Below are 19960 nucleotides of genomic sequence, written 5' to 3'. Positions count from 1 at the left end.
CACAGTGAAGAACTTCTTCCTTACATCTAATCTAAATCTACCCTCTTTCAGTTTAAAACCTTACCTCTTGTCCGACCAGATTGTAAGTGTGATTAGCTCCCAGTAAGTGTGTGAGCGTTTGGGTGGTTTAGGGGGACCATAGAGGAGTTAAGTGTGGAAGTCAGAGTCTGGGTGAATATTGAGATTACATTAAACAACCCAAACCATTCTGTACACATATGCTGAATTATTGCAAGTATAGCACTGTTCCCTCTCGGTCACAGCTTGAGGGTCATTTTCCCCTGCTTTGTAGTTAATGATCTACTGCCTTGCTCTGAAACAGCCATTCTTACATGCAAAGGAGGGTTAAACTCTTCCTCTTTTGTTCTCTTCCTGTAACCAGCTCCAGGCACTGTGGCTGCCTGCACTCTCTGCTTGATTCTGGATGTCCTATTACCCTTCCTCCTCCTTCCTGATGATTTCTCCCTGCTTTGTCCTTTCACCACTGCACTGCTGTCATACCCGTCCTGGCAGTCTCCTCCTAACCCAAACTGTCATGTGTTAATTGCTCTTGATTTCCCATCCATACTCTCCAGTCAGTGCAGCCTAACAAGTCTGTGTTTATCAGTCAGGGCACAGTAAGCAATTAGCTCACTGGAAGGGTAAAGTAAAACGCATTTACCTAAACTTACCTCCATAATAGTTTAATGTGTTTTATTTTGGATTTGCAAAGGACTAAATAGGAACTGAATTTCTCCTTGAATATAGACAAAATAAGAAGTATGAGAAAGATTTAAACAGCCTTTAATTTCAGTTAGGTGAATGTTCCTTTACTATCCCTAAGCAGACAGGCAGCTTGGGTACCCTTTGATTCCCAGGTGTACTCTAAGAATGTTCCTGCTCCAGTCCCTTCTAGGAGAAAACCTCTGTGCTGCGATTTGTTCAGGGAGGTGTTTCCCCCATGTGTCTCTAGTTCTTCTGTAAAATGCTGGACATTCTTATAGCATAGTCACTGAAATAAACAGCAGTAACATCTCCTCTGCTTCCAAAAACATTCTTGTTCTGCCCCCCATCTGCTTTGTCCCTTGGATGCCAGTGTAGTGAAGGTCCTTGCTGATATGCTAATCAGCAGCAGTGCTTTGATGGCATCTTTATTCCCAGTTGTTACCACAGGTGACTGATAAGCAGCTAACTGCACCTATTCCTTTTTTTGCAGCAGCAGAAGTAGGTACTGTGTTTTACCAGCCACTGTGCAGAAGGCCAGAGGAGAGACCAGTTCCCTGCAGGACTGTGGTTTTCCTTCACACTGGCTCGAAATCAGTTGACCTGCATTCAGAGGGCTGGGTAACTAATTCCTGGCTGCAGGCTGCTTCACTCGGCTGTGGAGAGTGTTTATTGTATTGTAACGGGAGGCGGAGCAGTGAGTTTGTGACTGATGTACCCTAGTGGGACCTGAGAAAGAAAGTTTCCAACTCGAGCACCGTGCACCTTGCGGCAAGACTTGTCCTGCCTCTGTTCCCCATCTGAAAACCTGGAATAATAACATTTGTTTTCTCTGCTTTTATTTGATCTATTTTCAGCATAACACCTTGTACGGTTTCTAGTGAAACCTGCCCTTGAATTGTTGGATGATGCTGCAATGTAAGATGAGTTATAGTAACGCTATCACAAATATTTGTTGCCTGCTTGGATTCTTATGTTATGCCTATCACTGTAGTACCTGGGCTTTCAGGATTTTCTGTCACTTTGTCTCTCCTTCCTTCTTTCCTTTGAAATGTTGAGATGTTCCTTCCAGCTGCACTGTGTGCCTATGAGACTTACTTCCCTTTCTGAAGTTTGATCAGTTGTCTTTTGGTAGACATCTGAAATTGGCAACTGTGGTTTTGCAAAGGTCCTGATTTTTCCCATCTGGTCTTTAAAAAAGGCTGCAGACAATGCTGGGGAGGTTTTGAATGAGGCTATTCCTACACGGGTGTGTGTGTTTGTGTGTCTTTTTATAAGCCTTGTTTCAGGATTGGGGTAAAATGTGAACTTTAGACAAGCTGGGGTTTTTGGGGGGCTCATCCTCAGTGACAGTCCTTGCTGTGCAACAGGGCCTGATGGATGTCTTGTTGTGAGCTTCCCTTCAAAAATAGTCCAAACATTCCTCTCAGATGTGATCCAGAAGATGAGGTGTAGTTGTGTCTTGGTTAAACCCCACCACTTGTGTGAGATCACCAGTAGCACAGAATGAGCTGATTTCTGGAGATTTGGGCATGACAAGGGCCAGATCTTGTTCCTAGGCTTCTGAGGTCACCGCAGCATGGAGGTACTCCAGAAATATCCTCTGGCTGTCCCCTTTGCTGGCTTTCCAAACCCTGTGGTTCAGTTCATTAGAAGTGGTGCAAGGCATGTCTTACCAGTGTGAGAGGTGCTGCACAGGGAGGAGGACCCGCTCCAAGAGGGACATGCGGGCATGGAAACCTGTTTGAAAGCTGCTGGGGGAGAGAGTGAATAATCACGGCAGATGAGTGAAAGTTAAGTGACTGCACAAGTTATCTCACCTGGGATTTTTCTTTCCATGATACTGGTTTACTAACAGTATGATTGCAGGGCTGATTTTTGCTTTTTGATGTACAGGCAATAAGCACCAGGGCAGAAAAATAGAAACATTAAAATCATATGTTATTTGAGCAATAAGATACGACAGGGCATGAATGATGGGACATTAATTCATGATGGTGTGTGACTAGGCAAGAATTTAAATGTCATAAGTTAGGCAGTCGTGTGTTTTATTGGAATTATAAAATTTTATTACAAAACTTGGCGAGGGGGTGGAGTTTCCCACCAACCCCCTCCCCTCATTTGTATTTGTGAAGGGATGAGCTGTGAATTATGTCGGATTCAAGAGACTGTGGGATATTTACAAGGCTGCCAGTAAGAGCCAGGCGTTTGTCTTCCCGGGAGCTGTGGGTAACCGTGTCTGCAGACCTGCTAGTGACTGAGGATGGGCGTGTGGCACGAGGTCACGCACGGCCTTTCCCGGGACTGCTCCCAGGCACCTCTGCCGGTGCCCGGGGTGTCCCGTGGGCTGGGGCCGTGCCCGGCACCGGGCGCCCCGCGGGGCCGCGCTTCAGCACCACGGACAGAGCCGGCAGGCTCCGGGCCTCCCCGCCCGCGCCCCCGGCCCCCGGGCCTCCCTGCCTGCCCCCTTGGCCCCGGGCCTCCCTGCCTGCCCCCTTGGCCCCGGGCCTCCCTGCCTGCCCCCTTGGCCCCGGGCCTCCCTGCCTGCCCCCTTGGCCCCGGGCCTCCCTGCCTGCCCCCTTGGCCCCGGGCCTCCCTGCCTGCCCCCTTGGCCCCGGGCCTCCCTGCCTGCCCCCTTGGCCCCGGGCCTCCCTGCCTGCCCCCTTGGCCCCGGGCCTCCCTGCCTGCCCCCTTGGCCCCGGGCCTCCCTGCCTGCCCCCTTGGCCCCGGGCCTCCCTGCCTGCCCCCTTGGCCCCGGGCCTCCCTGCCTGCCCCCTTGGCCCCGGGCCTCCCTGCCTGCCCCCTTGGCCCCGGGCCTCCCTGCCTGCCCCCTTGGCCCCGGGCCTCCCTGCCTGCCCCCTTGGCCCCGGGCCTCCCTGCCTGCCCCCTTGGCCCCGGGCCTCCCTGCCTGCCCCCTTGGCCCCGGGCCTCCCTGCCTGCCCCCTTGGCCCCGGGCCTCCCTGCCTGCCCCCTTGGCCCCGGGCCTCCCTGCCTGCCCCCTTGGCCCCGGGCCTCCCTGCCTGCCCCCTTGGCCCCGGGCCTCCCTGCCTGCCCCCTTGGCCCCGGGCCTCCCTGCCTGCCCCCTTGGCCCCGGGCCTCCCTGCCTGCCCCCTTGGCCCCGGGCCTCCCTGCCTGCCCCCTTGGCCCCGGGCCTCCCTGCCTGCCCCCTTGGCCCCGGGCCTCCCTGCCTGCCCCCTTGGCCCCGGGCCTCCCTGCCTGCCCCCTTGGCCCCGGGCCTCCCTGCCTGCCCCCTTGGCCCCGGGCCTCCCCCCTGCCCGCCAGCTCCGGGCCTCCCCCCTGCCCGCACCCCCGGCCCCTGGACCTCCCTGCCTGCGCCCTCGGCCTCCTGGCTTCCAACCCAGATGCTGACCTTCCTACCTTGCCGCTGAGCTTCCATGTTCCCCAGCCTCCAACCCAGCCCTGGCCTTCCTGACTGTGACTGGGGCTCTCTGCCTTTCACCCTCCAGATGTCCAGGCCTCCCTGCCTCCAACCCAGTTCTCTAGCCTTCTGTCTTCTCCGCTTGCAGCTGGGCCTCCCTGCTGCCAAATCAGCTCCGACCTCTCTGCCTGCGTCTTAAAACCAGCCCCAGCCCCCCTGCATGCAGCATGGGCCCTGGCCTCTATCCTTGTCGAGGCCTCTTGGGCTGCCCTGCCTCTCTGCTTGCAGCCTGGCCTCTAACCCAGCCTCCCTGCCTGCACTGAAGCCTCCCAGCTTCCCTACCTCTTGCTCAGCCCCAACCTGCATGTTGCCCCCCCTGCACGCATCTCCTGCCTCCTTTGCCCTTCTCCTGGAACAAACTTATTCCCCTTCCAGCCCCAGCCAAGCCCCCCAGGGCAGTGAGGGGAGCAGTGGCTGTGCACACCTGGCTGCAGGTGCAAGCCGGATCAAGTCATCAGGTATAAGTCCACCTGAGGGGCAGCCAGCCTGGTTTCACTGCCGGTGATGCCTTGATTCTTCCATCTCTCCTGCTATGAAGCCAGTCTGCCGAGACGCTTGTTCGACAGCTGCAATACAAACTTTGTGAACTGCGGTGGCTCCTGGCACTGGCTTTGTTCTGCAGTGTGAATGGAGTTGTCTTGCAGCACCGCTACCCGGCAGCTGTCTGTGGGTTTCTTATGTGAGTAGTTCTCTAGGAGTTCTGCCATCCAACCTCACTGCAACCGCAACCCGTGGGCTTTGGCTAAATGTTTGTTGTATCCAGTTGTGCGTGTTGATAATTGTGGGTAATTTGCTGTCTCGGAATAGTGAAAGAATGCGTGCTGCAGTCTGAAGCACTCAGTGCTTCATGGTGATTAGTCTTTTCATTTGAAAATATTCCTCACAGTGACCAATATTTAAAGATAAAAGGTGGATGAAAGTCACTCCTCCTTTTTAAGTATATCATGTATTGAGAGGAACAGGAAAAATGTAACTGCTATGTCCAGACATTCTTGTGTTTTTTGACAAAGCTAACTGTTAAAGACAAAACATGTTTCTGCTTTTGAGGTGGTTGTAAGTGAGGAGTGTAGCAAGCAGGCTTTGCTGGACTCCGACTGTATTAAGTCACCAACAGTTCTCTGTCCCCCTCAGCCAAGTGTGCCTGGGGCTGTGATGAGGCACATCATACCACAGCTCAGGTGTAGATGCAGACAGGTCTCTGCTCAGAGCATTACTTCTCCCTGTGTGCTCAGCTGCTGCAAACACGAGCATTTCTGCCCAAAAGGCTTATGCCCATGGCCAGGTGAGCTCCAGGCATCTGCTGCCTCCCTGCTCCCCATCCCCACCCCACACGCCTCTGGAGGGAAGCAGCAGCCCGGTGTGAGGCAGCTCCCTGCTTGATGCTGTCTGTCTCCTAGGCTGAGTGTTTTTCTTGCCTTTTGATGAGGCGTAGCTGGAGCACGTCAGCCTCCCCTCCTGCTGTGGCCAGGAGCCTCCGCGCAGCATGGGAGGTGGCAGCTGCCATCTCTGCTGGCTGACGGTGTGGTCCCTTTGGTCCCTCTTTCCCCGCACGTGCACTTCCCCATGCCAGCCCACTGCCTACCTGCATGCTGCTTGGCTCTGGTCTCTTGGGGTGTCCAGCCTCTGCTCCCAGGCCCCCCATGCTGTGGGTGCAGGCAGCTCTGCTCCTCGCCAAGGTGGGGTGAGTGCTGCAGGCTAACGTCAGACTTTCTTTTCATTAGCTGGTGTAAACACAACCCTTTGGCAGCAGCCTGCTTTTCTGAGCCCAGGAAGACCATTTTTCCTTTTATCTATAATTTAGTGAAGTGTCAAGCCACAGAAGTTTTAATGATAATAAGCAGCAGAGGAAATTTATTTATTCACTGCAAAGGTGGGTTTCATTCCAGGGCTGTGGGTTGTTTTTTTTTTTTTTGTTTGTTTGTTGGGTTTTTTTTTGTTTTTTTTTTTTTTTAATGCTTCCCTCACAAGAAATGTTGGCTGCTCATGCAACCTCCCTTCCAGTGTATTCAAATGACCTTCCCTGTGAAGCTCACCACTGCAGTTCCTGCTTGGCTCAGTGGCTTTCCAGCCCCTCTCCCACGCAGGACCTGTGGGCCAAGCGAATTGGGAAAGGAGAAGGAAGGAAGAATACAGTGAAGTGGGAGTATTCATGTGCTTGGTGAGAGATAATGGGAGAAAAGGGAGCCACAAGTTCCCCATCTTTCACTTTCTCCTGTTGCTGAGCATCACTTACATCTTCTTCCCAGACCAGCCTCTGTGGTGGATTTGACTGCTGAGGAAAAGCAGGGAAGGGCTTTTTTTTTTGGGATTACATGTAGTGCTTGCCTTCTGTCAGCCTATGAAGCTGCCAGTGGTGACTGGAGATAAAAAGTGGATCAATGTTGTATGGAAGGATCTGGGCTCCTTCCTGAGGTGCAGGAAGGCAGAGAGTGGAGCTCAGGGCTGGTCAAAGATGAGCAGGGGATGGGATGTGGCTGTGGGAGGGATGGGGACAACTCTGGAGACAGAGGGTTGTAAGAAAGGATAGGAGCAAGGAGTCATTAGGAAAGAAGGTTGAAATGGAGCAGAAGGGAGTTGGGGTGTAGAAAAAGTGGTGGGGAAAATGGATCTGGAGAGGAGAGGGAGGGTTGACTGAGGTAGGGAAGAAGCATGTGCATGTGTGAGCTCTGCAGGGGGAAGCAAGTGTAAGGGAGAAATGGGCTTGCTAGCAAATACTTGGGAACCGTGCCTCTGAATTAGCCAGAACCTTCCTCTCCTCCTTCGATGTGGCTTTGGAGGCAATATTAGAATCTTCCTAATTATTTTTCTTGGATGAGTTTTGTGATCCTGATGATATTAATTATTCTTAAAGGTCAACAGCACTCACTTGAATCCCCTTCTGTTCTATCATGTAATCAGTTAATTAATTGGAAACCATTTAGCAGTGTCTGCCGAGAGCTTAGCTTGCCTTATGCCCTGTTGTTTTGCTATTGCTGGGAGATATATGTATATGTGTGTGTGTATGTATATATATTCATATTTGTACCCTTTCCTTTCTTCAGAGGCTCTGCAGAGCGCTTGGTACCGTCGCAGCCTCTGGCACCCCTCGCCGAGGCAGGCAAATCAGGGCTCAGGCCTAACTTTTCTCTTTACTAACCCCCTGCAAGAGCAGTGTTTGAGATTATTCAGGGCTGATTGATTTCTGGGTATCCAAGTAAGTGGGGATTTTTAGTACTTTTTTCAATATACATTTCATGCAAGTGACCTGTAGCAGCTGAGAGCACAGCCCTAATTCAGGAGGGAGAGGAAGGACCAGACCCTGTCCCAGAGCATCTGTGCTCGATGTGTTGAAGTTGAGGCTCTTGTGTGGACCTTGTCCAGCTCTCCCAGTGCCTTCCAGTGCATTTGGGGTGACCTCCCAGCTGGGGTGGTACCTCCTGAGCACCTGTCCATGCCGCTTGATTGTATTCAAGGGGGAAGTGGTGGGAAACATGTGGGAGCCTGGGAGGGCATGTGTTTGGGGTCTGGTGTCACCTTGTACTCAGAGATGCTGGGAAAAGCCCCTTGGGCACAGCTCTCCTTCCCATGCTGTCTTCTCAAGATGTGCCTTGCCACAGCACAGAGCTCTCTTCTCTTGCAGAGAGAGATTGGGTTTGCTCTGGGTCCACTGGAAACCTGTGAGTAGGAGGCATTCCCCAGTCATTCTCTGTTCTTAGCTCAAATAAACATGCAATTTGAAGAAAACAGGCAGGATAAACCCAACCCCGTCGCTGGAGCTGTCAGCTGGCAACCCTCGTTCTCAATTGGTACACATCTCCAGTATTATTTCTGTGTGCTGAAGCAGGAGCAAACCCAGCATACAGTTATGTTTCAGGCCTAGAATTACTACAGTTTGGGAGAGAAGAGATGGGGTGGGGGCAGAACAGCCCTGAGGACAACTTAGCTGCAGGAGGGCAGCCATGGGGGAGGGCTCTTGCCCATTGCAGGTTGATTTTTCTTTTCCTTGAGCAGAAGACTGGCATATTCCATGGATGCTTCTGGACTCTGCCCTGCAGGGAAGCTGGCAGGCAAAGGGAAAGCAACTGCAGGTCTGACCCAGCTTTTAACCTTTCCTTGAGTCCTCTGAGAGCCCAGATGTCTTTGGAGAAGAGCAATGGAAACTGCACACAACAAGGGAGAGATGAGTGTAGTACAGAGGGCCAGATCCCTGCATCTGATCTGCCTTGAAACATAGGGGACAATAATACCCACATCTGGTGATGGCTTCCCATCTGTACTGTGTGCTGAACCAAAACTGTGAGCAACAATAAGCTCTGAGGGGTGATTTGTCTCCAAACAAAGCTTCATGCAGCTGGGAGATGCCTCAGAAGAGATGACTTGGAGGGTGTGGAAGCATCATGGGGTTGGAGATGGCCTTTAAAGTGTTTAGGGCTGGGCTGGGATGAAGGCAGCAGCAGGAGATGGCTTACTGTGTTGGCAAAGGCAGTGGGAGGAGAGGCGTGGGGCAGATGTGCTGTTGGCGCTGGCTGTGGGAGCCCTGTGATGGAGGCGTGGTGCCTTACGCCTTCCCGCTTGCTCTGCAACTTCTGTTCTGGAATGCTATTGTTTTAAGAACAATGCAGGAGACCAGCCCCTTCCACCTCCTTCAGCCCCGTTTCTATGACAGTTGGGATTTTACGAATCAAGGTTGTGCAACTGGGAAATACAGAGGGGTTGGTAGTTCCTCCTCTGGCATTGTACCTCCAGGGCTAGTGGGCGTGCATGTGGAGTGGCAGGGTATGTTACCGATAATGGCCTCTTGCTCTCCTCTGATGTAGGGTGCTTTGAGTTGGGGAAATTATTGCAAATTCTGGCTCTAGCCATAGAATAAGAAATAATTTGGGGGGAATGAGGTGATAATGTGATGGCACATGCTGTGTGACACATGCCTTACAAGGTAGAGGACAGTACCCATAAATGTGAGAAAGGAGTTAATTACACTGTCCAAACTCACAAAGGAGGATTGAATCTCGGAGACTTCTTGATTCTGCTGTGTTTGGGGTCAGTAAAGACCTGGGTGTTGCTTGAGGAGCAGAACTGGACTGTAGGTAACACCAGACCACGGCTGCAAGACCTCTGTAAACTGTCTTACTCCTCCATAGCACCAATATGCGTGTCTTGATGCTGAGCCCGGACAGGGAGCACAAATGGGAGAACTGCTGGCAGCGATGAAATCTCAGGTTGAGCGGTTTAACACTGTGTCCTGTTCCTGCTAACTGTGCTTTCTGGGTGTGCAAGGCTTGCATGTGCTTGGCATCGCTTGGTGATTTTGCAGGCTCTATCTCAAGCGCGTCCTGCTGGGGCTTTGTGCTGAGCTATTGGAGATTTCAATTGAGTCTAATATTTGCAGAGCCTGATTTGTGGGGAGGCCTGTACTGCCACAGCTTCTGGGACTTGCTGGGGTAATTTTAGCACGTTCATTAAGGGAGGACAGTACATTTTTTTTCCCCTAATGAGCAAAGCTGCTTACTAAACAGGAAAAGGAGGGAGGGGAAGGGGAGGGCAGAGCGGGTGATGGGGAGTGTAGCATTGCTTTTAGAGGTCACTGGAGTTATCTGGCAGGGACGAGCAAGCCCCAGAGTGACTTTCCAGCATCTGGTTCAAATCCAAAGCTTTAGTGGCGTACTTGCTGCAGAAACAAAGCTTGGATGGAGCTACCCCTACACCTACAGAAGCACGTGAGGCTGCTGACATTTTCCTCTCCTGTTGCCACCAGCACCCAGCCAAGGCTGCAACGAGCTGTGAGATGATGGGAGGCTCCCATTGTGTCCAGAGCAAAGGGGATATCAAGGGAGTCCCACACCGTGCCACCAGAATTTCCAGTGCTGGGGTTGGCAGCTGAGGATGTGCATCTCATCTCTCACTTCTGCTAGGCAAGTCACTCGTGCTCCCTCAGCCCCAGCTGCTCTGCACAGCTAATCCCCACCCTGATCAGGATTTTCAGAGTGGCACCATATTATTAAAATGTGTGAAAAACTTCTCCCATGCAGAAGTAAATGTGTCATGTTGGAACCAAGGGTGAGTGGAGATGCATGGAGGAGGGACAGGCAGGGAGGGTCCCTCCCCAGCAGCAGCAGTGTTTCTGCCATTGTGTTGGGCTGAACTGCATAATATAGCTTACAGTTTAATTACAGGGGCTCTTGCTTGTTGGTGTCATTAATGAGGCAACTGGCTTAATTTAGCTGAATAAAAATGGCTTTAATAGTGGAAACACTTTTGGTTGCTGGGTAATTGAGAGAAAAGAAAACATGCCGTCTCCTCTTGCACTGAAGCCCACTTGTTCTGGGCTGGATGGATCCAGACTTCTCTTTTTGTCCTACACCCACCCATCCCTTTTTAAATGCAGGAGATTTTCAGCAGATGTATTTCCATGGCCCTGCCTGTTACTCCTGTGCTGGGACAAAATGGCAATGGTCACCTGCCCTCCTCTGCTGGTCACTGGCGAGGTCTCCACAGTGCCTGTGGGAGAGCATGCAGGACACAGTGTGTCCCCTCCTGAAATGTAGGAGGAGGATAGATGGAGGGAGAGAGCAAGAACTGGGACTTTGCTGTCACTCAGCGATGATATCCTGCCGTTGAGGTGTGCGTGGGGCTGCTGGTGGAGAAGGCTGGTGGGGATATGGTGTGATGAGCCACCTGCAAAGCACAGGAGGCTTAGGAGCGCTTAGGAGCTGGAGCAGGAGGAGAGTGGTGTGGTGTTGAGCCTGAGTCACGAGTGGGTTGGGTGTCTCTTGCCTTGGACCTAGTCCAGGTGAGCTCCATCCAACCCCTTCTCCCTACCCAGTGCCTTTGAAACCTGCTGCAGAGGCAAAAAGGACCCTGGCAGCTATTTCTGAAGACTATCGCCATGGAAAATAGCATCTTGTAAGTGATGGCAAAAATGTCCCATGGCAAAGAAGCAGTTTGAATGTGTTCCAGGAGCACTGATGGCAAGTCTGTCCTGAGAGAGACAGGCTCCTGTTCGCCGCTGAGAAATACGCAGGGAAGGCATTTTGCTTCTCTCCCCCTTGTTTCCTTGATATGTGATGTGCTGTATTTTATTACTGGTGGGGCTGATGCATAGGCTGTTATAAAGGTTGTCTAGCACAATCCACTACAGGACTGCTTCCATTTTCCTATAACTCTGCCAAATTTTAATTACTTAGGCTGAAGTTTCCTGTTCTGGGTGTCTGCTCCTGGCTGAATTAATTTTTTTTTTTAATTGGTGTTATTATTTCTTTCTAGTTTCAAAGAAAAACTTGCTTCAATGTTTGAGGCAGTGGAAGAGAGTGGGGGAAATGAGCTGTTTTGCTCAAGCTAGAAAATACTGGTGATGCTGCTGTTACAGAGCACCTGCACCCTCCTTTTGTGCAGGGGAAGAAACTTTGTCAAAGGGCAGATTTTGCTTGGAAGACTTGATTTTGCTCTGGGACACCTCCTTGCGTAGGCAGAATGGCTCTTGATCTACTTGGAGGGGAAACGTTTTGCAGAGGATGTTTGGGAGTGAATGGGGGAGACGAGGAGCAGCAGCTGTTGTTGGGACACTGGGGTTGGGATGGGAGGATGTAAAAGTGAGGAAGATATAGGAAATTGGGCATGGATAAGGAAATTGGGGCTGAGAAGTATTTGGGAGTGGCTGGAGAGCAACTGGTAGTGTGATTCAGCCTGCTGGGGAGAAGTGACCAGGCCGAGGGGAAGGCAAACAGGTTGGGAAGGAGAGACCTGGCACTGCCCAGCCGTGGGCACAGGAGGATGGGGGTTCTGGTTCACCGCAAACAGTGGGAATGTGGAGGCGAGAACAGACTTTCAGCCTTGGAAACAGCAGTGGGAAGTCAGAACAGGTAGCTGGAGCTGGGAGAGGACTAGTCCTGGCTGGGAGGGCCTTGTTTTTTCCCCATTCCTCCCCATTTATGCTCTACTGGGAATCTCAGTGCATGCAGCTGAGGTTTGAGCACGGGGGAGAACCTCACAAGTGCTGAACAGGAGCTACAAAGCTCTGGAGCTCAGAGCTTCTCCTGCGGAGCCGTAATTTAATCTGCTTGTGTGCATGGACTGCGATACCGTCTCTAATTACACAATCACACGCTATCTTCCCGGGGAAACCTGCCCCGCCTGGCGCGCAGGATGGATCTATTCTGGGGACAAATCAGTGCTGTGCAGTGAGGTTTCTCCATAGGAGCTCTCTATCTTTTGTGGCAGAAGTCAGCAGATGTACCCTTTGCACGTGGCAACCCGATCCTGGCATCTCTGACCTTTGGAGTTTTTGTGACTGAAACGGTGGTTGTTTAATGTGTGTTTATGTGTGCAGCCTCTTTCTGCCTCTGTGCTGAGACCAGGGACCTTTGCAAGGGTCTGTTGCAAAGACCTTTCTGACATGGTAAAGTGTCCGAGCTGTCTGTTTCCAACCACAAACGTGTTCCTCCCTGTGTGTGTCCTGGACGGTCTGAAACGGAGCCATTGGTGCGTGTCCCCTCAACCAGCTCCGTGAAGTTGATGGTCAGGTCAGATCGGACACCGGCTTTGCCCTTTGAGAGCAGTCTCCTGCCAGGTGTGTGTAAGTGAAGATCCGTCTCCTCTTTGCCTAATACTTGCTGTGGTTTGTTCTCTGGGGGAGGGAGGTTGGTTTCCAGGGACTGCAGGAGACGAGAAGCGGAGCACATCTGCCTGGCAAAGCTCCTTGCATTAGTGAGGATGTTTTCTTTTTTCATCTCTCTGTGTCCTAAATTGTAATAACATGATCATGCTATTTTTGATTCCCTTATTTGCGTGGAAAGCCTGTTGTTTTTTCTCTTCTCTTTCAGAATCCAATTTTCTCTTGACATTTCTGCCTAATGTAGCAAAACATGACCTTTCAGAAAGGACATTCCAGCAAGATTCACTCCCTCCTCTGCATCTCTGCCTCTCTCCCACATCTTGCTCTCTCTCACGTATCCCCCTTTACGCTTCCGTCTCCCTGGGTTGGGGGAGGGAGTTTACTGTCTTGCTTTTCAGTAGCAGCGAGCTGCTCCTTCCCCTCCTACTTTTCATCTGTCTTTGCAAAGTTTCCAGGTGCTCAGTGCTCCGGGGTGGATAAGAGAGGGAGTTTTGCAATATTTATTTTTCCCACTGCTTAGCTTCAGCTGCTATTTTTGCCACCTTTCTAAACTTTATCGGAGGCTGGAAGCAGTTTGTCTACAGCCATAGGAATGGTGGGTTCTTAGTCATGTGAAATGAGGTACCTGTGGTTTCCGCAGCGGGATAGTCTGATGTGAAGCAGAGCCAGAATTTAATGATGCAGCATTGTGCCATCATGGTGTTTGGGCTTATTCTTCTGCCAGGCTCGTGGAGAGCCTTTGGGACGATGGTTTACTGTGTGAGCTACAGCGGCTTCCCTCCTCCTAGTTGCAGAGTTTTGGGCTTTGCAGCATCACTTGGTAGCAGGTGGGACAGGACCAGAGTTGCTTTTCCCTTGTTGGTCCCTGAGTGTTTCTGCATTTGCCCAACACGTGTCTGCCCTTGCTGCAACCCAACGTAGGGTGACAAATGAATCCCTCATCCCAAATCCTCGCTCATCAGAGGAGCCGTTCCAGGATTTGCTCTCTTGGTTTTAGCATGTTGCTGCGAATCAACCAGGGATTGTGGGCTGAGCTCGGCATGGCTGGGCTACCTGCTGTCACCTCTGTGCCACCTTGTCCTGTACCTCCTCTCTGGCCAGCTGAGAGTTTAATGAACCTCCAGATGGTTCATGCTTCTGGCCCTTTTTCACTCTTTCCAGCGAGCAGGGCTGAGGCAGTAGGGCATTTGCAGCCTCGCACTGAGCTGCCCTGCCTGCCCGCAGCCTGCCCAGGTGGCTTGCAATGGGTACAGAGCTGGCAGGGACAGGGCTGGATTCAGCAAAGGATGTGAGGCAGCGCCTCCTGTGTTTTCTGGAGGCCAGCACAGATACGGGAGGTTTTGGGTTTCTGCCAGAGCTTGTGACCATCCATCCCTCTGCTCACCCTGTGGGCTGGTCCCTCAGTTGGTGGCTCTCAGGCTGGCCAGGCATCCTCAGGAAGGCTGCTCACTACAGAAAGTGTTTCATTACCATCTTCTCATGCTGTTAGGAACCGGGGGCTTTTCTCTTTCTGCTCACTGCCCCAAACTCATTTCTTCCTCTTGTTTTTAGTACTTCAGTTCCTTTTACACTCTTTCATCCTCTCTGGCTTTCAGCTGAAGAGGTGATGTCTGCTGGGTTGCAAAACTCTCCCAGGTAGATGAGATTTATGTTTTTGCAAGTTTGAGCAGATGGAGAGAGGGATGGGGAGCTGTTGGCTGCTGTAGTGGCAGTACCCCTGGGTGCAAACAACACGCAGCCGTACTGGGACACTTTGAGTGCACAGCTACTGCAGATCGTATGGTAACACCTTGGGTAATCATCGTGCTGTCATTTGAATCTGGCTGTTACTTTTTTTAACGTGGTTTGTACTTAATTTTTTGTTCAAGTTATGGAATTAGACTTGTTCTTTCTGCTCATGGTTGGTTGTGCTCCAGATTCATTGTCAAGAATCAGACATATCTTGCTCTGTTTGGGTTTTTTTGGGTGTGGTTTTTTTTTTTTTTTTTCCCAGGATATTCACCTTTTTCCCTCTTGGAAAAAAAAAAAAAAATAAAATGAGAAACTTCCATTTGGGTTTGTCCTCATTAAAATCTCTCATTATGAAACCTAAACTTGGGTCATAAACTGCTTAACAGCCTCCTCGTCGAGGAGGCCGCTGAGCTCTGTGGAGGTGGTAGGGCCACGTGCAGGAGGAATTATTTACCGTGACTTTTTTCTCTCTTGTTAATTTTCAGAGACCTCTCTGGGAATCGGCTCACCACTTTGTCATGGCAACTCTTCCAGACCCTGCGACTCTTTGAACTGTGAGTCCCACCCTGGAGATATCTCCTGGGAGAAGAGGGGAGGCTGAGAGGAGGAACAATTTCCAAATAGAGCTATTTTGAAGCCTGTGAATAATTACCTAAAACTCCAGTGGGCAGCACCATCCTTGGGAGGGTTTCCTGGGTACGGGAGCACCAGAGCAGAACTGCTTCTCTTTTAACTTCACAGCAGCTGGCTAATTAACGTCAGGATGATGAACAAGTCATGCTTTGAGTATTAACGGTTGACTAACTTTGGGAACACGTTAGAAATACTTACTAGGCCAGATTTTGAGTGGATCTTCTCAAATACTGGATGCTCATCTGTTGCAGAGTAGAGCTAACTTTAGCTGATGGACACGCTTTATAAGACACCCCTGCTTTTTAGGCGAATGACTCCCTTGCTGTTTAGCAATCAAGGCACCTCCCAGCTCCTATGTGGGAGATGAGATAGTGTCTCTCCTGGGGCACTGGTGGCCTTCAGCCTGCTGAATTATTGATAGAGCATTCAGCGCTGTGCTTGAGGAATAAGTGGACATGAAATCAATGGAGCGTTGCCCTGATGACCTGTTTTGTTGAATTTTAGAAATAGTTGTTTGGTGGGTATAAAAAAATATATATATGTAGGATTTGTCCCAGAGGATCCTGGGAAGCTCCATTCATCCTCACTGATGATCAATAGAGCTGTAAGCTAGAAGTGACTTATGAAAGAATAAAGACAGTCTTTCAAGTGGGAGTAAGTGTGTTATCACTGGAGTTACTGCAGTGTATTTTATTTCTGTCAAATTGTTAAATGAAAAATACTAATAGTGATATTAGAAAATAGAGAAACGCCCTTCTGATGGGGAATCTGGCTTGCAGAGTTAAAATGCTGAATTTGGAATTTGTCTCCTCACTGATTACAGCTCTAAATATTTTTCAAGCCTGGCTCAGGTTTCAAGTTTAATAGCATGAGTCATTTGTATTCTTAGACCTTTACTTATTGTCATTGCACTGTCTGGCAAAACTCAGATTGATGGTTGTTACCCAAGAGAGACCCAAGAGTGGAGGAGCAAATGGGGCTGCAGTCCTGAGCTAGAGGCACTGACAGGGCCAGGGGTAACAGTGAGCCTACAGATTAGTGGGAATACTTCCAGCAGAGCTTGTTTTTATGTGGCTTTGTTTCATTTGGTCATATTTTGTTCCTTCAGGCATGTCCCAAGTCAGGCTCAAAAGACCAATACTGAGCACAAAGGGAATTGAGATGCTGCTGTTTGGGCAGCAAGATGTACTTGTCCCCATCTGATGAAGAATACATCTATGTTGTCCTGCTATGGTGATCCTGACAGGGAAGCTGGTGTTCTTGGGGTGGCTTTGGTTGGTATCAGCAGAGTCACTTGGGGCCAGCGCTCTGCAGCCTGGCAAAAGGGAAGGAGATGAATTACTTGGCTTCAGTTGGAGCTGTGCTCAGAGCAGTTTTCCCAGAGATTACAAGCCTCAATTGATGAAAGAAATAATGCAGATAGAAATGTGGGAGGTCGCAGGGCTAGCTGGTAGGAAGAGGTGATGGGATGGGAAAGCAGCACTGATGTGATGCATGGTGTCCACGGTGTCCCTTGGGAAGGCTTGGCACCATGCAGGGCTGAAGCCTCGGCCGGACCTCTCCTGCCGCCATGCTGCAAAAGGGGTCTTGGCAAACCATCAGCTGGCACCAGCTCCAGTGATCAACTTAGACCTACACATGGGTGTGCCTGCGGGGTCTGGCTTGCTGTTGGCTGGGCTGGAGTAAGAACCTGATCAAGTTTATTTTTTCTCAAGAATTACTTTGTCACTGTTGCTTCCTGACAAATGTTCCCCTCTGGGCTCCTCATTACTAAGCACCCTCCATCCACATGAGTGCAGGTAGGACAGTCAGTGCCAGAGTAATGTGATGCTGCTGTTCCCCAAAGCGTGGCAGGAGAGGGATATTTTAGCTGATATCCTCTGGGACTTTGGTGTTAGTGGGGCAGGGGCATGTGTCTGTAATGTCCTTCCTGGGGCCATGAAACTGTTCTGCTGAACTTTGGATTTGTTTGAGAGAAGACAGCGTGGAGGTGTTGCCTGAGCTATGGGCTCTGAATAATCATTCACATAAAGATGTTGGGAATTATGGTGAAGACATACATTATCTACTGTGGGGTGGTCGTAGTCCTGAGTGCTAGAAGGATGGGACCTGTTAATGATGAAAAGCAAATCCCCAAGGTGGGGAGAAATTAGTAATGGATGTGCAAAAGTGGGAAATACTGTATTTTTTTTAGAAGTGCAGAGGATGGGTGAGTAGAAGACAGCTTTTTGGCACACTGAGCTCCAAAGAGGCTTCCAGAATCTGGGAAGGAGACAGAATACATGGCCCACATAAAGTGAGTGTGAAGCACTGGTGAAAGCTAGAAAGGGAGTTGCAGACTGACATCAGCCAAGGATTTGAGCCAAAACTCCCTGGAAAGGAAGAAGGTTGTGAGCAGCAGAGACCGATACAGAAACAGCAAGCCTGAGGAAGGCAGAGTGAGCGCTTGTGCATGGCCACGGAGAGGCCAGAAGTCCCCAGGGACACATAGATGGTGGCAAGGCTCTGCTTTTCTCAAGGGGGTTAGGTCTATGGGGAGGGTTGGTGGGACAAGTGGGTGCAGGTCTGCAGTCATTCACCAAAGACACCTTACCAGAGCCCAAGTGCTACCAGGCAATTGTGGATCCAGAGGGAGGATAGTCACCAAAGGCAAAACAGTGACTTGCAATGAGGCAGCTCAGAGCAGTGGAGCATGTGGGAAGGGAAGTGATGGGAGGGTTGTCTCCAGGAGAGTGTTGGGAGGAGAGGAACTACAACTGATGTGACATGGAGATTGCCAGGGAACATGAGACCTGACAAAGCCGCTCACGGTGAACACAGAGGAGGAAAGAGCAGAATACTAATGGGAAAAGCATGCCACGCTATGAGAGCAGGCAGGTGAATGGGAACTTGGGGCATGAAACAGCTGCCTGGCTGCATTCAAGGCACTGCAAGCTTGGGAAGATGGTATTGCTTTAAAGCAGAGTTTCTTTTCTTGTTCAACAGAGCTGAGATTTTCCCCTGCTGACTCACTGAAGAAAGGATGGCAAAAATGAGGCACACTTCCAAAGAATATTATCTCTTTCTCCTCCTGGCCAGAAGAAAGGCTTGGAATGGTTTCCAGTAACTCCAGCCCTAATTCCCACAGCACAGACTGACCTTGACCGGCAGGGCTCGGGCTAATGTGTGCACAGCTCTCCTAAGTCTGAAGCTGAGTGTGTGCAGGGAAGCATCTGACACATGCAACAGCTCATAAACATTGGACTTAGAGCCTTTCTTATCCAGAAGTCACAGCTGGTTTCCTCTGTCATGTCCTTGGCTTCCTTTGTCATGTCCTCAGAGAGCTTAGGGCTGACATTTCAAGAAATTCCTTCCCAGAAAGACCTAAGACTCTGGATCCAATTACATCTTTAGTTGTATAAAACCTTGTAGTCCTGAACATCTTGCTGCTCTGCCCGGCCCATCAGCATTTCTAATACCAGTAGTCCCTGCCAGCTTGCCCTGCAGTAGGTTTCTGCAGTGTTACAGCAAGAGGCTTTGGTGGGGATGGGGTACAGCAGCATCTCCGTTAATGTTACGAGTCCAACTTAACATCGCCTGTGCCTCTAGCTTGGAAACTTATTGCCACCAACAGTCACACTAATAGAGTTGTAGCTAGACAGTGGGTACTTGCCTGCTCTCTGCATTAGCTAATCCAGCTGTCAGACGCCACGCGTTGCTCCCCGTCTGAGTTCTTCCCTTTCTACCCAATCCATTTCTGGCAGGGGTTTGGAAATAACAGTGCTGGCTGGACCACCAAGAGAAGCCCTGGTTCTGGGAAATAAATAGAAATGGAAAACAAAAATAGATTTTGTTCTCTCTCTGCTGGGTGCTCTTTGGTTCTCAAGCGTAGGGAAGCAGCCTCAGTCCTGAGGTAGGCGAGTATTTTAATTGCAAGTGTATGAAACCTTGGCAGCAGTTTTATGTGAATCAAAACAGACAGGAGAAGCGTGGCAAGGATCTCCGCTGCCCTCTGAGATGCTTTAGCTGCAGACAGCTTTGTTTCAGCTGATGAGTGGGGAGGCATGGGACAGGGCATGTGTCTCGTTTAGCTACCTAGCCTGAAAAAAACCTGCTCTGTGTGAAGTCCTGTCTGTCCCTGTACTCACTGGGATACTGATGGCCTCCCTTTCTGATACTGGTCCACCCTGGTATAGGTTGTCCAGGCAGTGTTGGGAGGCAGTGGGTACAGCTTTCTGCGGGGAGCAGACCTAGGCTCAGCCAGACACTTTGCAACATTGCTGTCTCTGAAGAGTTGACTTGTGCCTGCATAGCTCTAAGGTTTCAGCTCTGTTCTTGTCCCCTCAAATGACAGTGCAGGGCATGATTGTCCCAGTCTTCCTCCGTCCTGAACACAAGCCCTGCAGTGTGCCTGCCTCGTGAAGGGGCTGTGCCCAGAGCACACGCTGCTGCAAGCCTGTGCTTTGCCTGGGGCTGGTGGATGGCTCTGGGTCGTGTGCAGGTTCTGTCCCTCTTTGGGTCAACTCCTTAGTGCAGAGAGCAGCTCTGCAGAGAGAGCCCAGCTCGCTTACAGCTGTGGTACTTGCTATTTCTCACAAGTGTTTTCAGCTTTAACTTGGCCTTCAGAAGGTGTGGGGGTGTGCACAGCTCCTGAGCCCCTGTAACCAAGCGATGCTTTGGCAACGTTTCCAGGCTAAAGCTCGGTGTGAAAAATGCCCTTTGGGTTTACTTGCCCTCTCTGGGAGTCACCTGTGCCGGATAGGTCTCATGAGAAGGAGTCCCTTGCCTTAATTCTCACTGCGGTGCTGCTGCATCCATTAAGCACATGACAGCATTGAAGACCTCTTGGCTGCCCCGCTGTGCCTTTCAGCACCAGTGTTGGTCCT

General features: G+C 50.7%; 1 protein-coding gene across 6 annotated transcripts in view; it reads left to right on the top strand.

Moving 5' to 3' along the window:
- The window catches only part of NTRK3 (neurotrophic receptor tyrosine kinase 3), a 219326-nt gene that overhangs the window by 41825 nt on the left and 157541 nt on the right, over positions 1–19960 (top strand). For all 6 annotated transcript variants that reach the window (XM_086471894.1, XM_086471893.1, XM_086471891.1 and 3 more), the window contains one exon: positions 14948–15016. In XM_086471894.1, coding sequence (XP_086328020.1) covers positions 14948–15016 — 69 coding nt within the window. The remainder of the gene's footprint in view (positions 1–14947; positions 15017–19960) is intronic.

The sequence above is a fragment of the Leptosomus discolor genome, chromosome 11 (assembly GCF_034619465.1).
Source record: "Leptosomus discolor isolate bLepDis1 chromosome 11, bLepDis1.hap2, whole genome shotgun sequence".
NCBI classification, from domain to species: Eukaryota; Metazoa; Chordata; class Aves; order Leptosomiformes; family Leptosomidae; genus Leptosomus; species Leptosomus discolor.
Note: the sequence above shows the minus strand (reverse complement) of the source record. Positions and strands in the feature narration are given on the sequence as shown.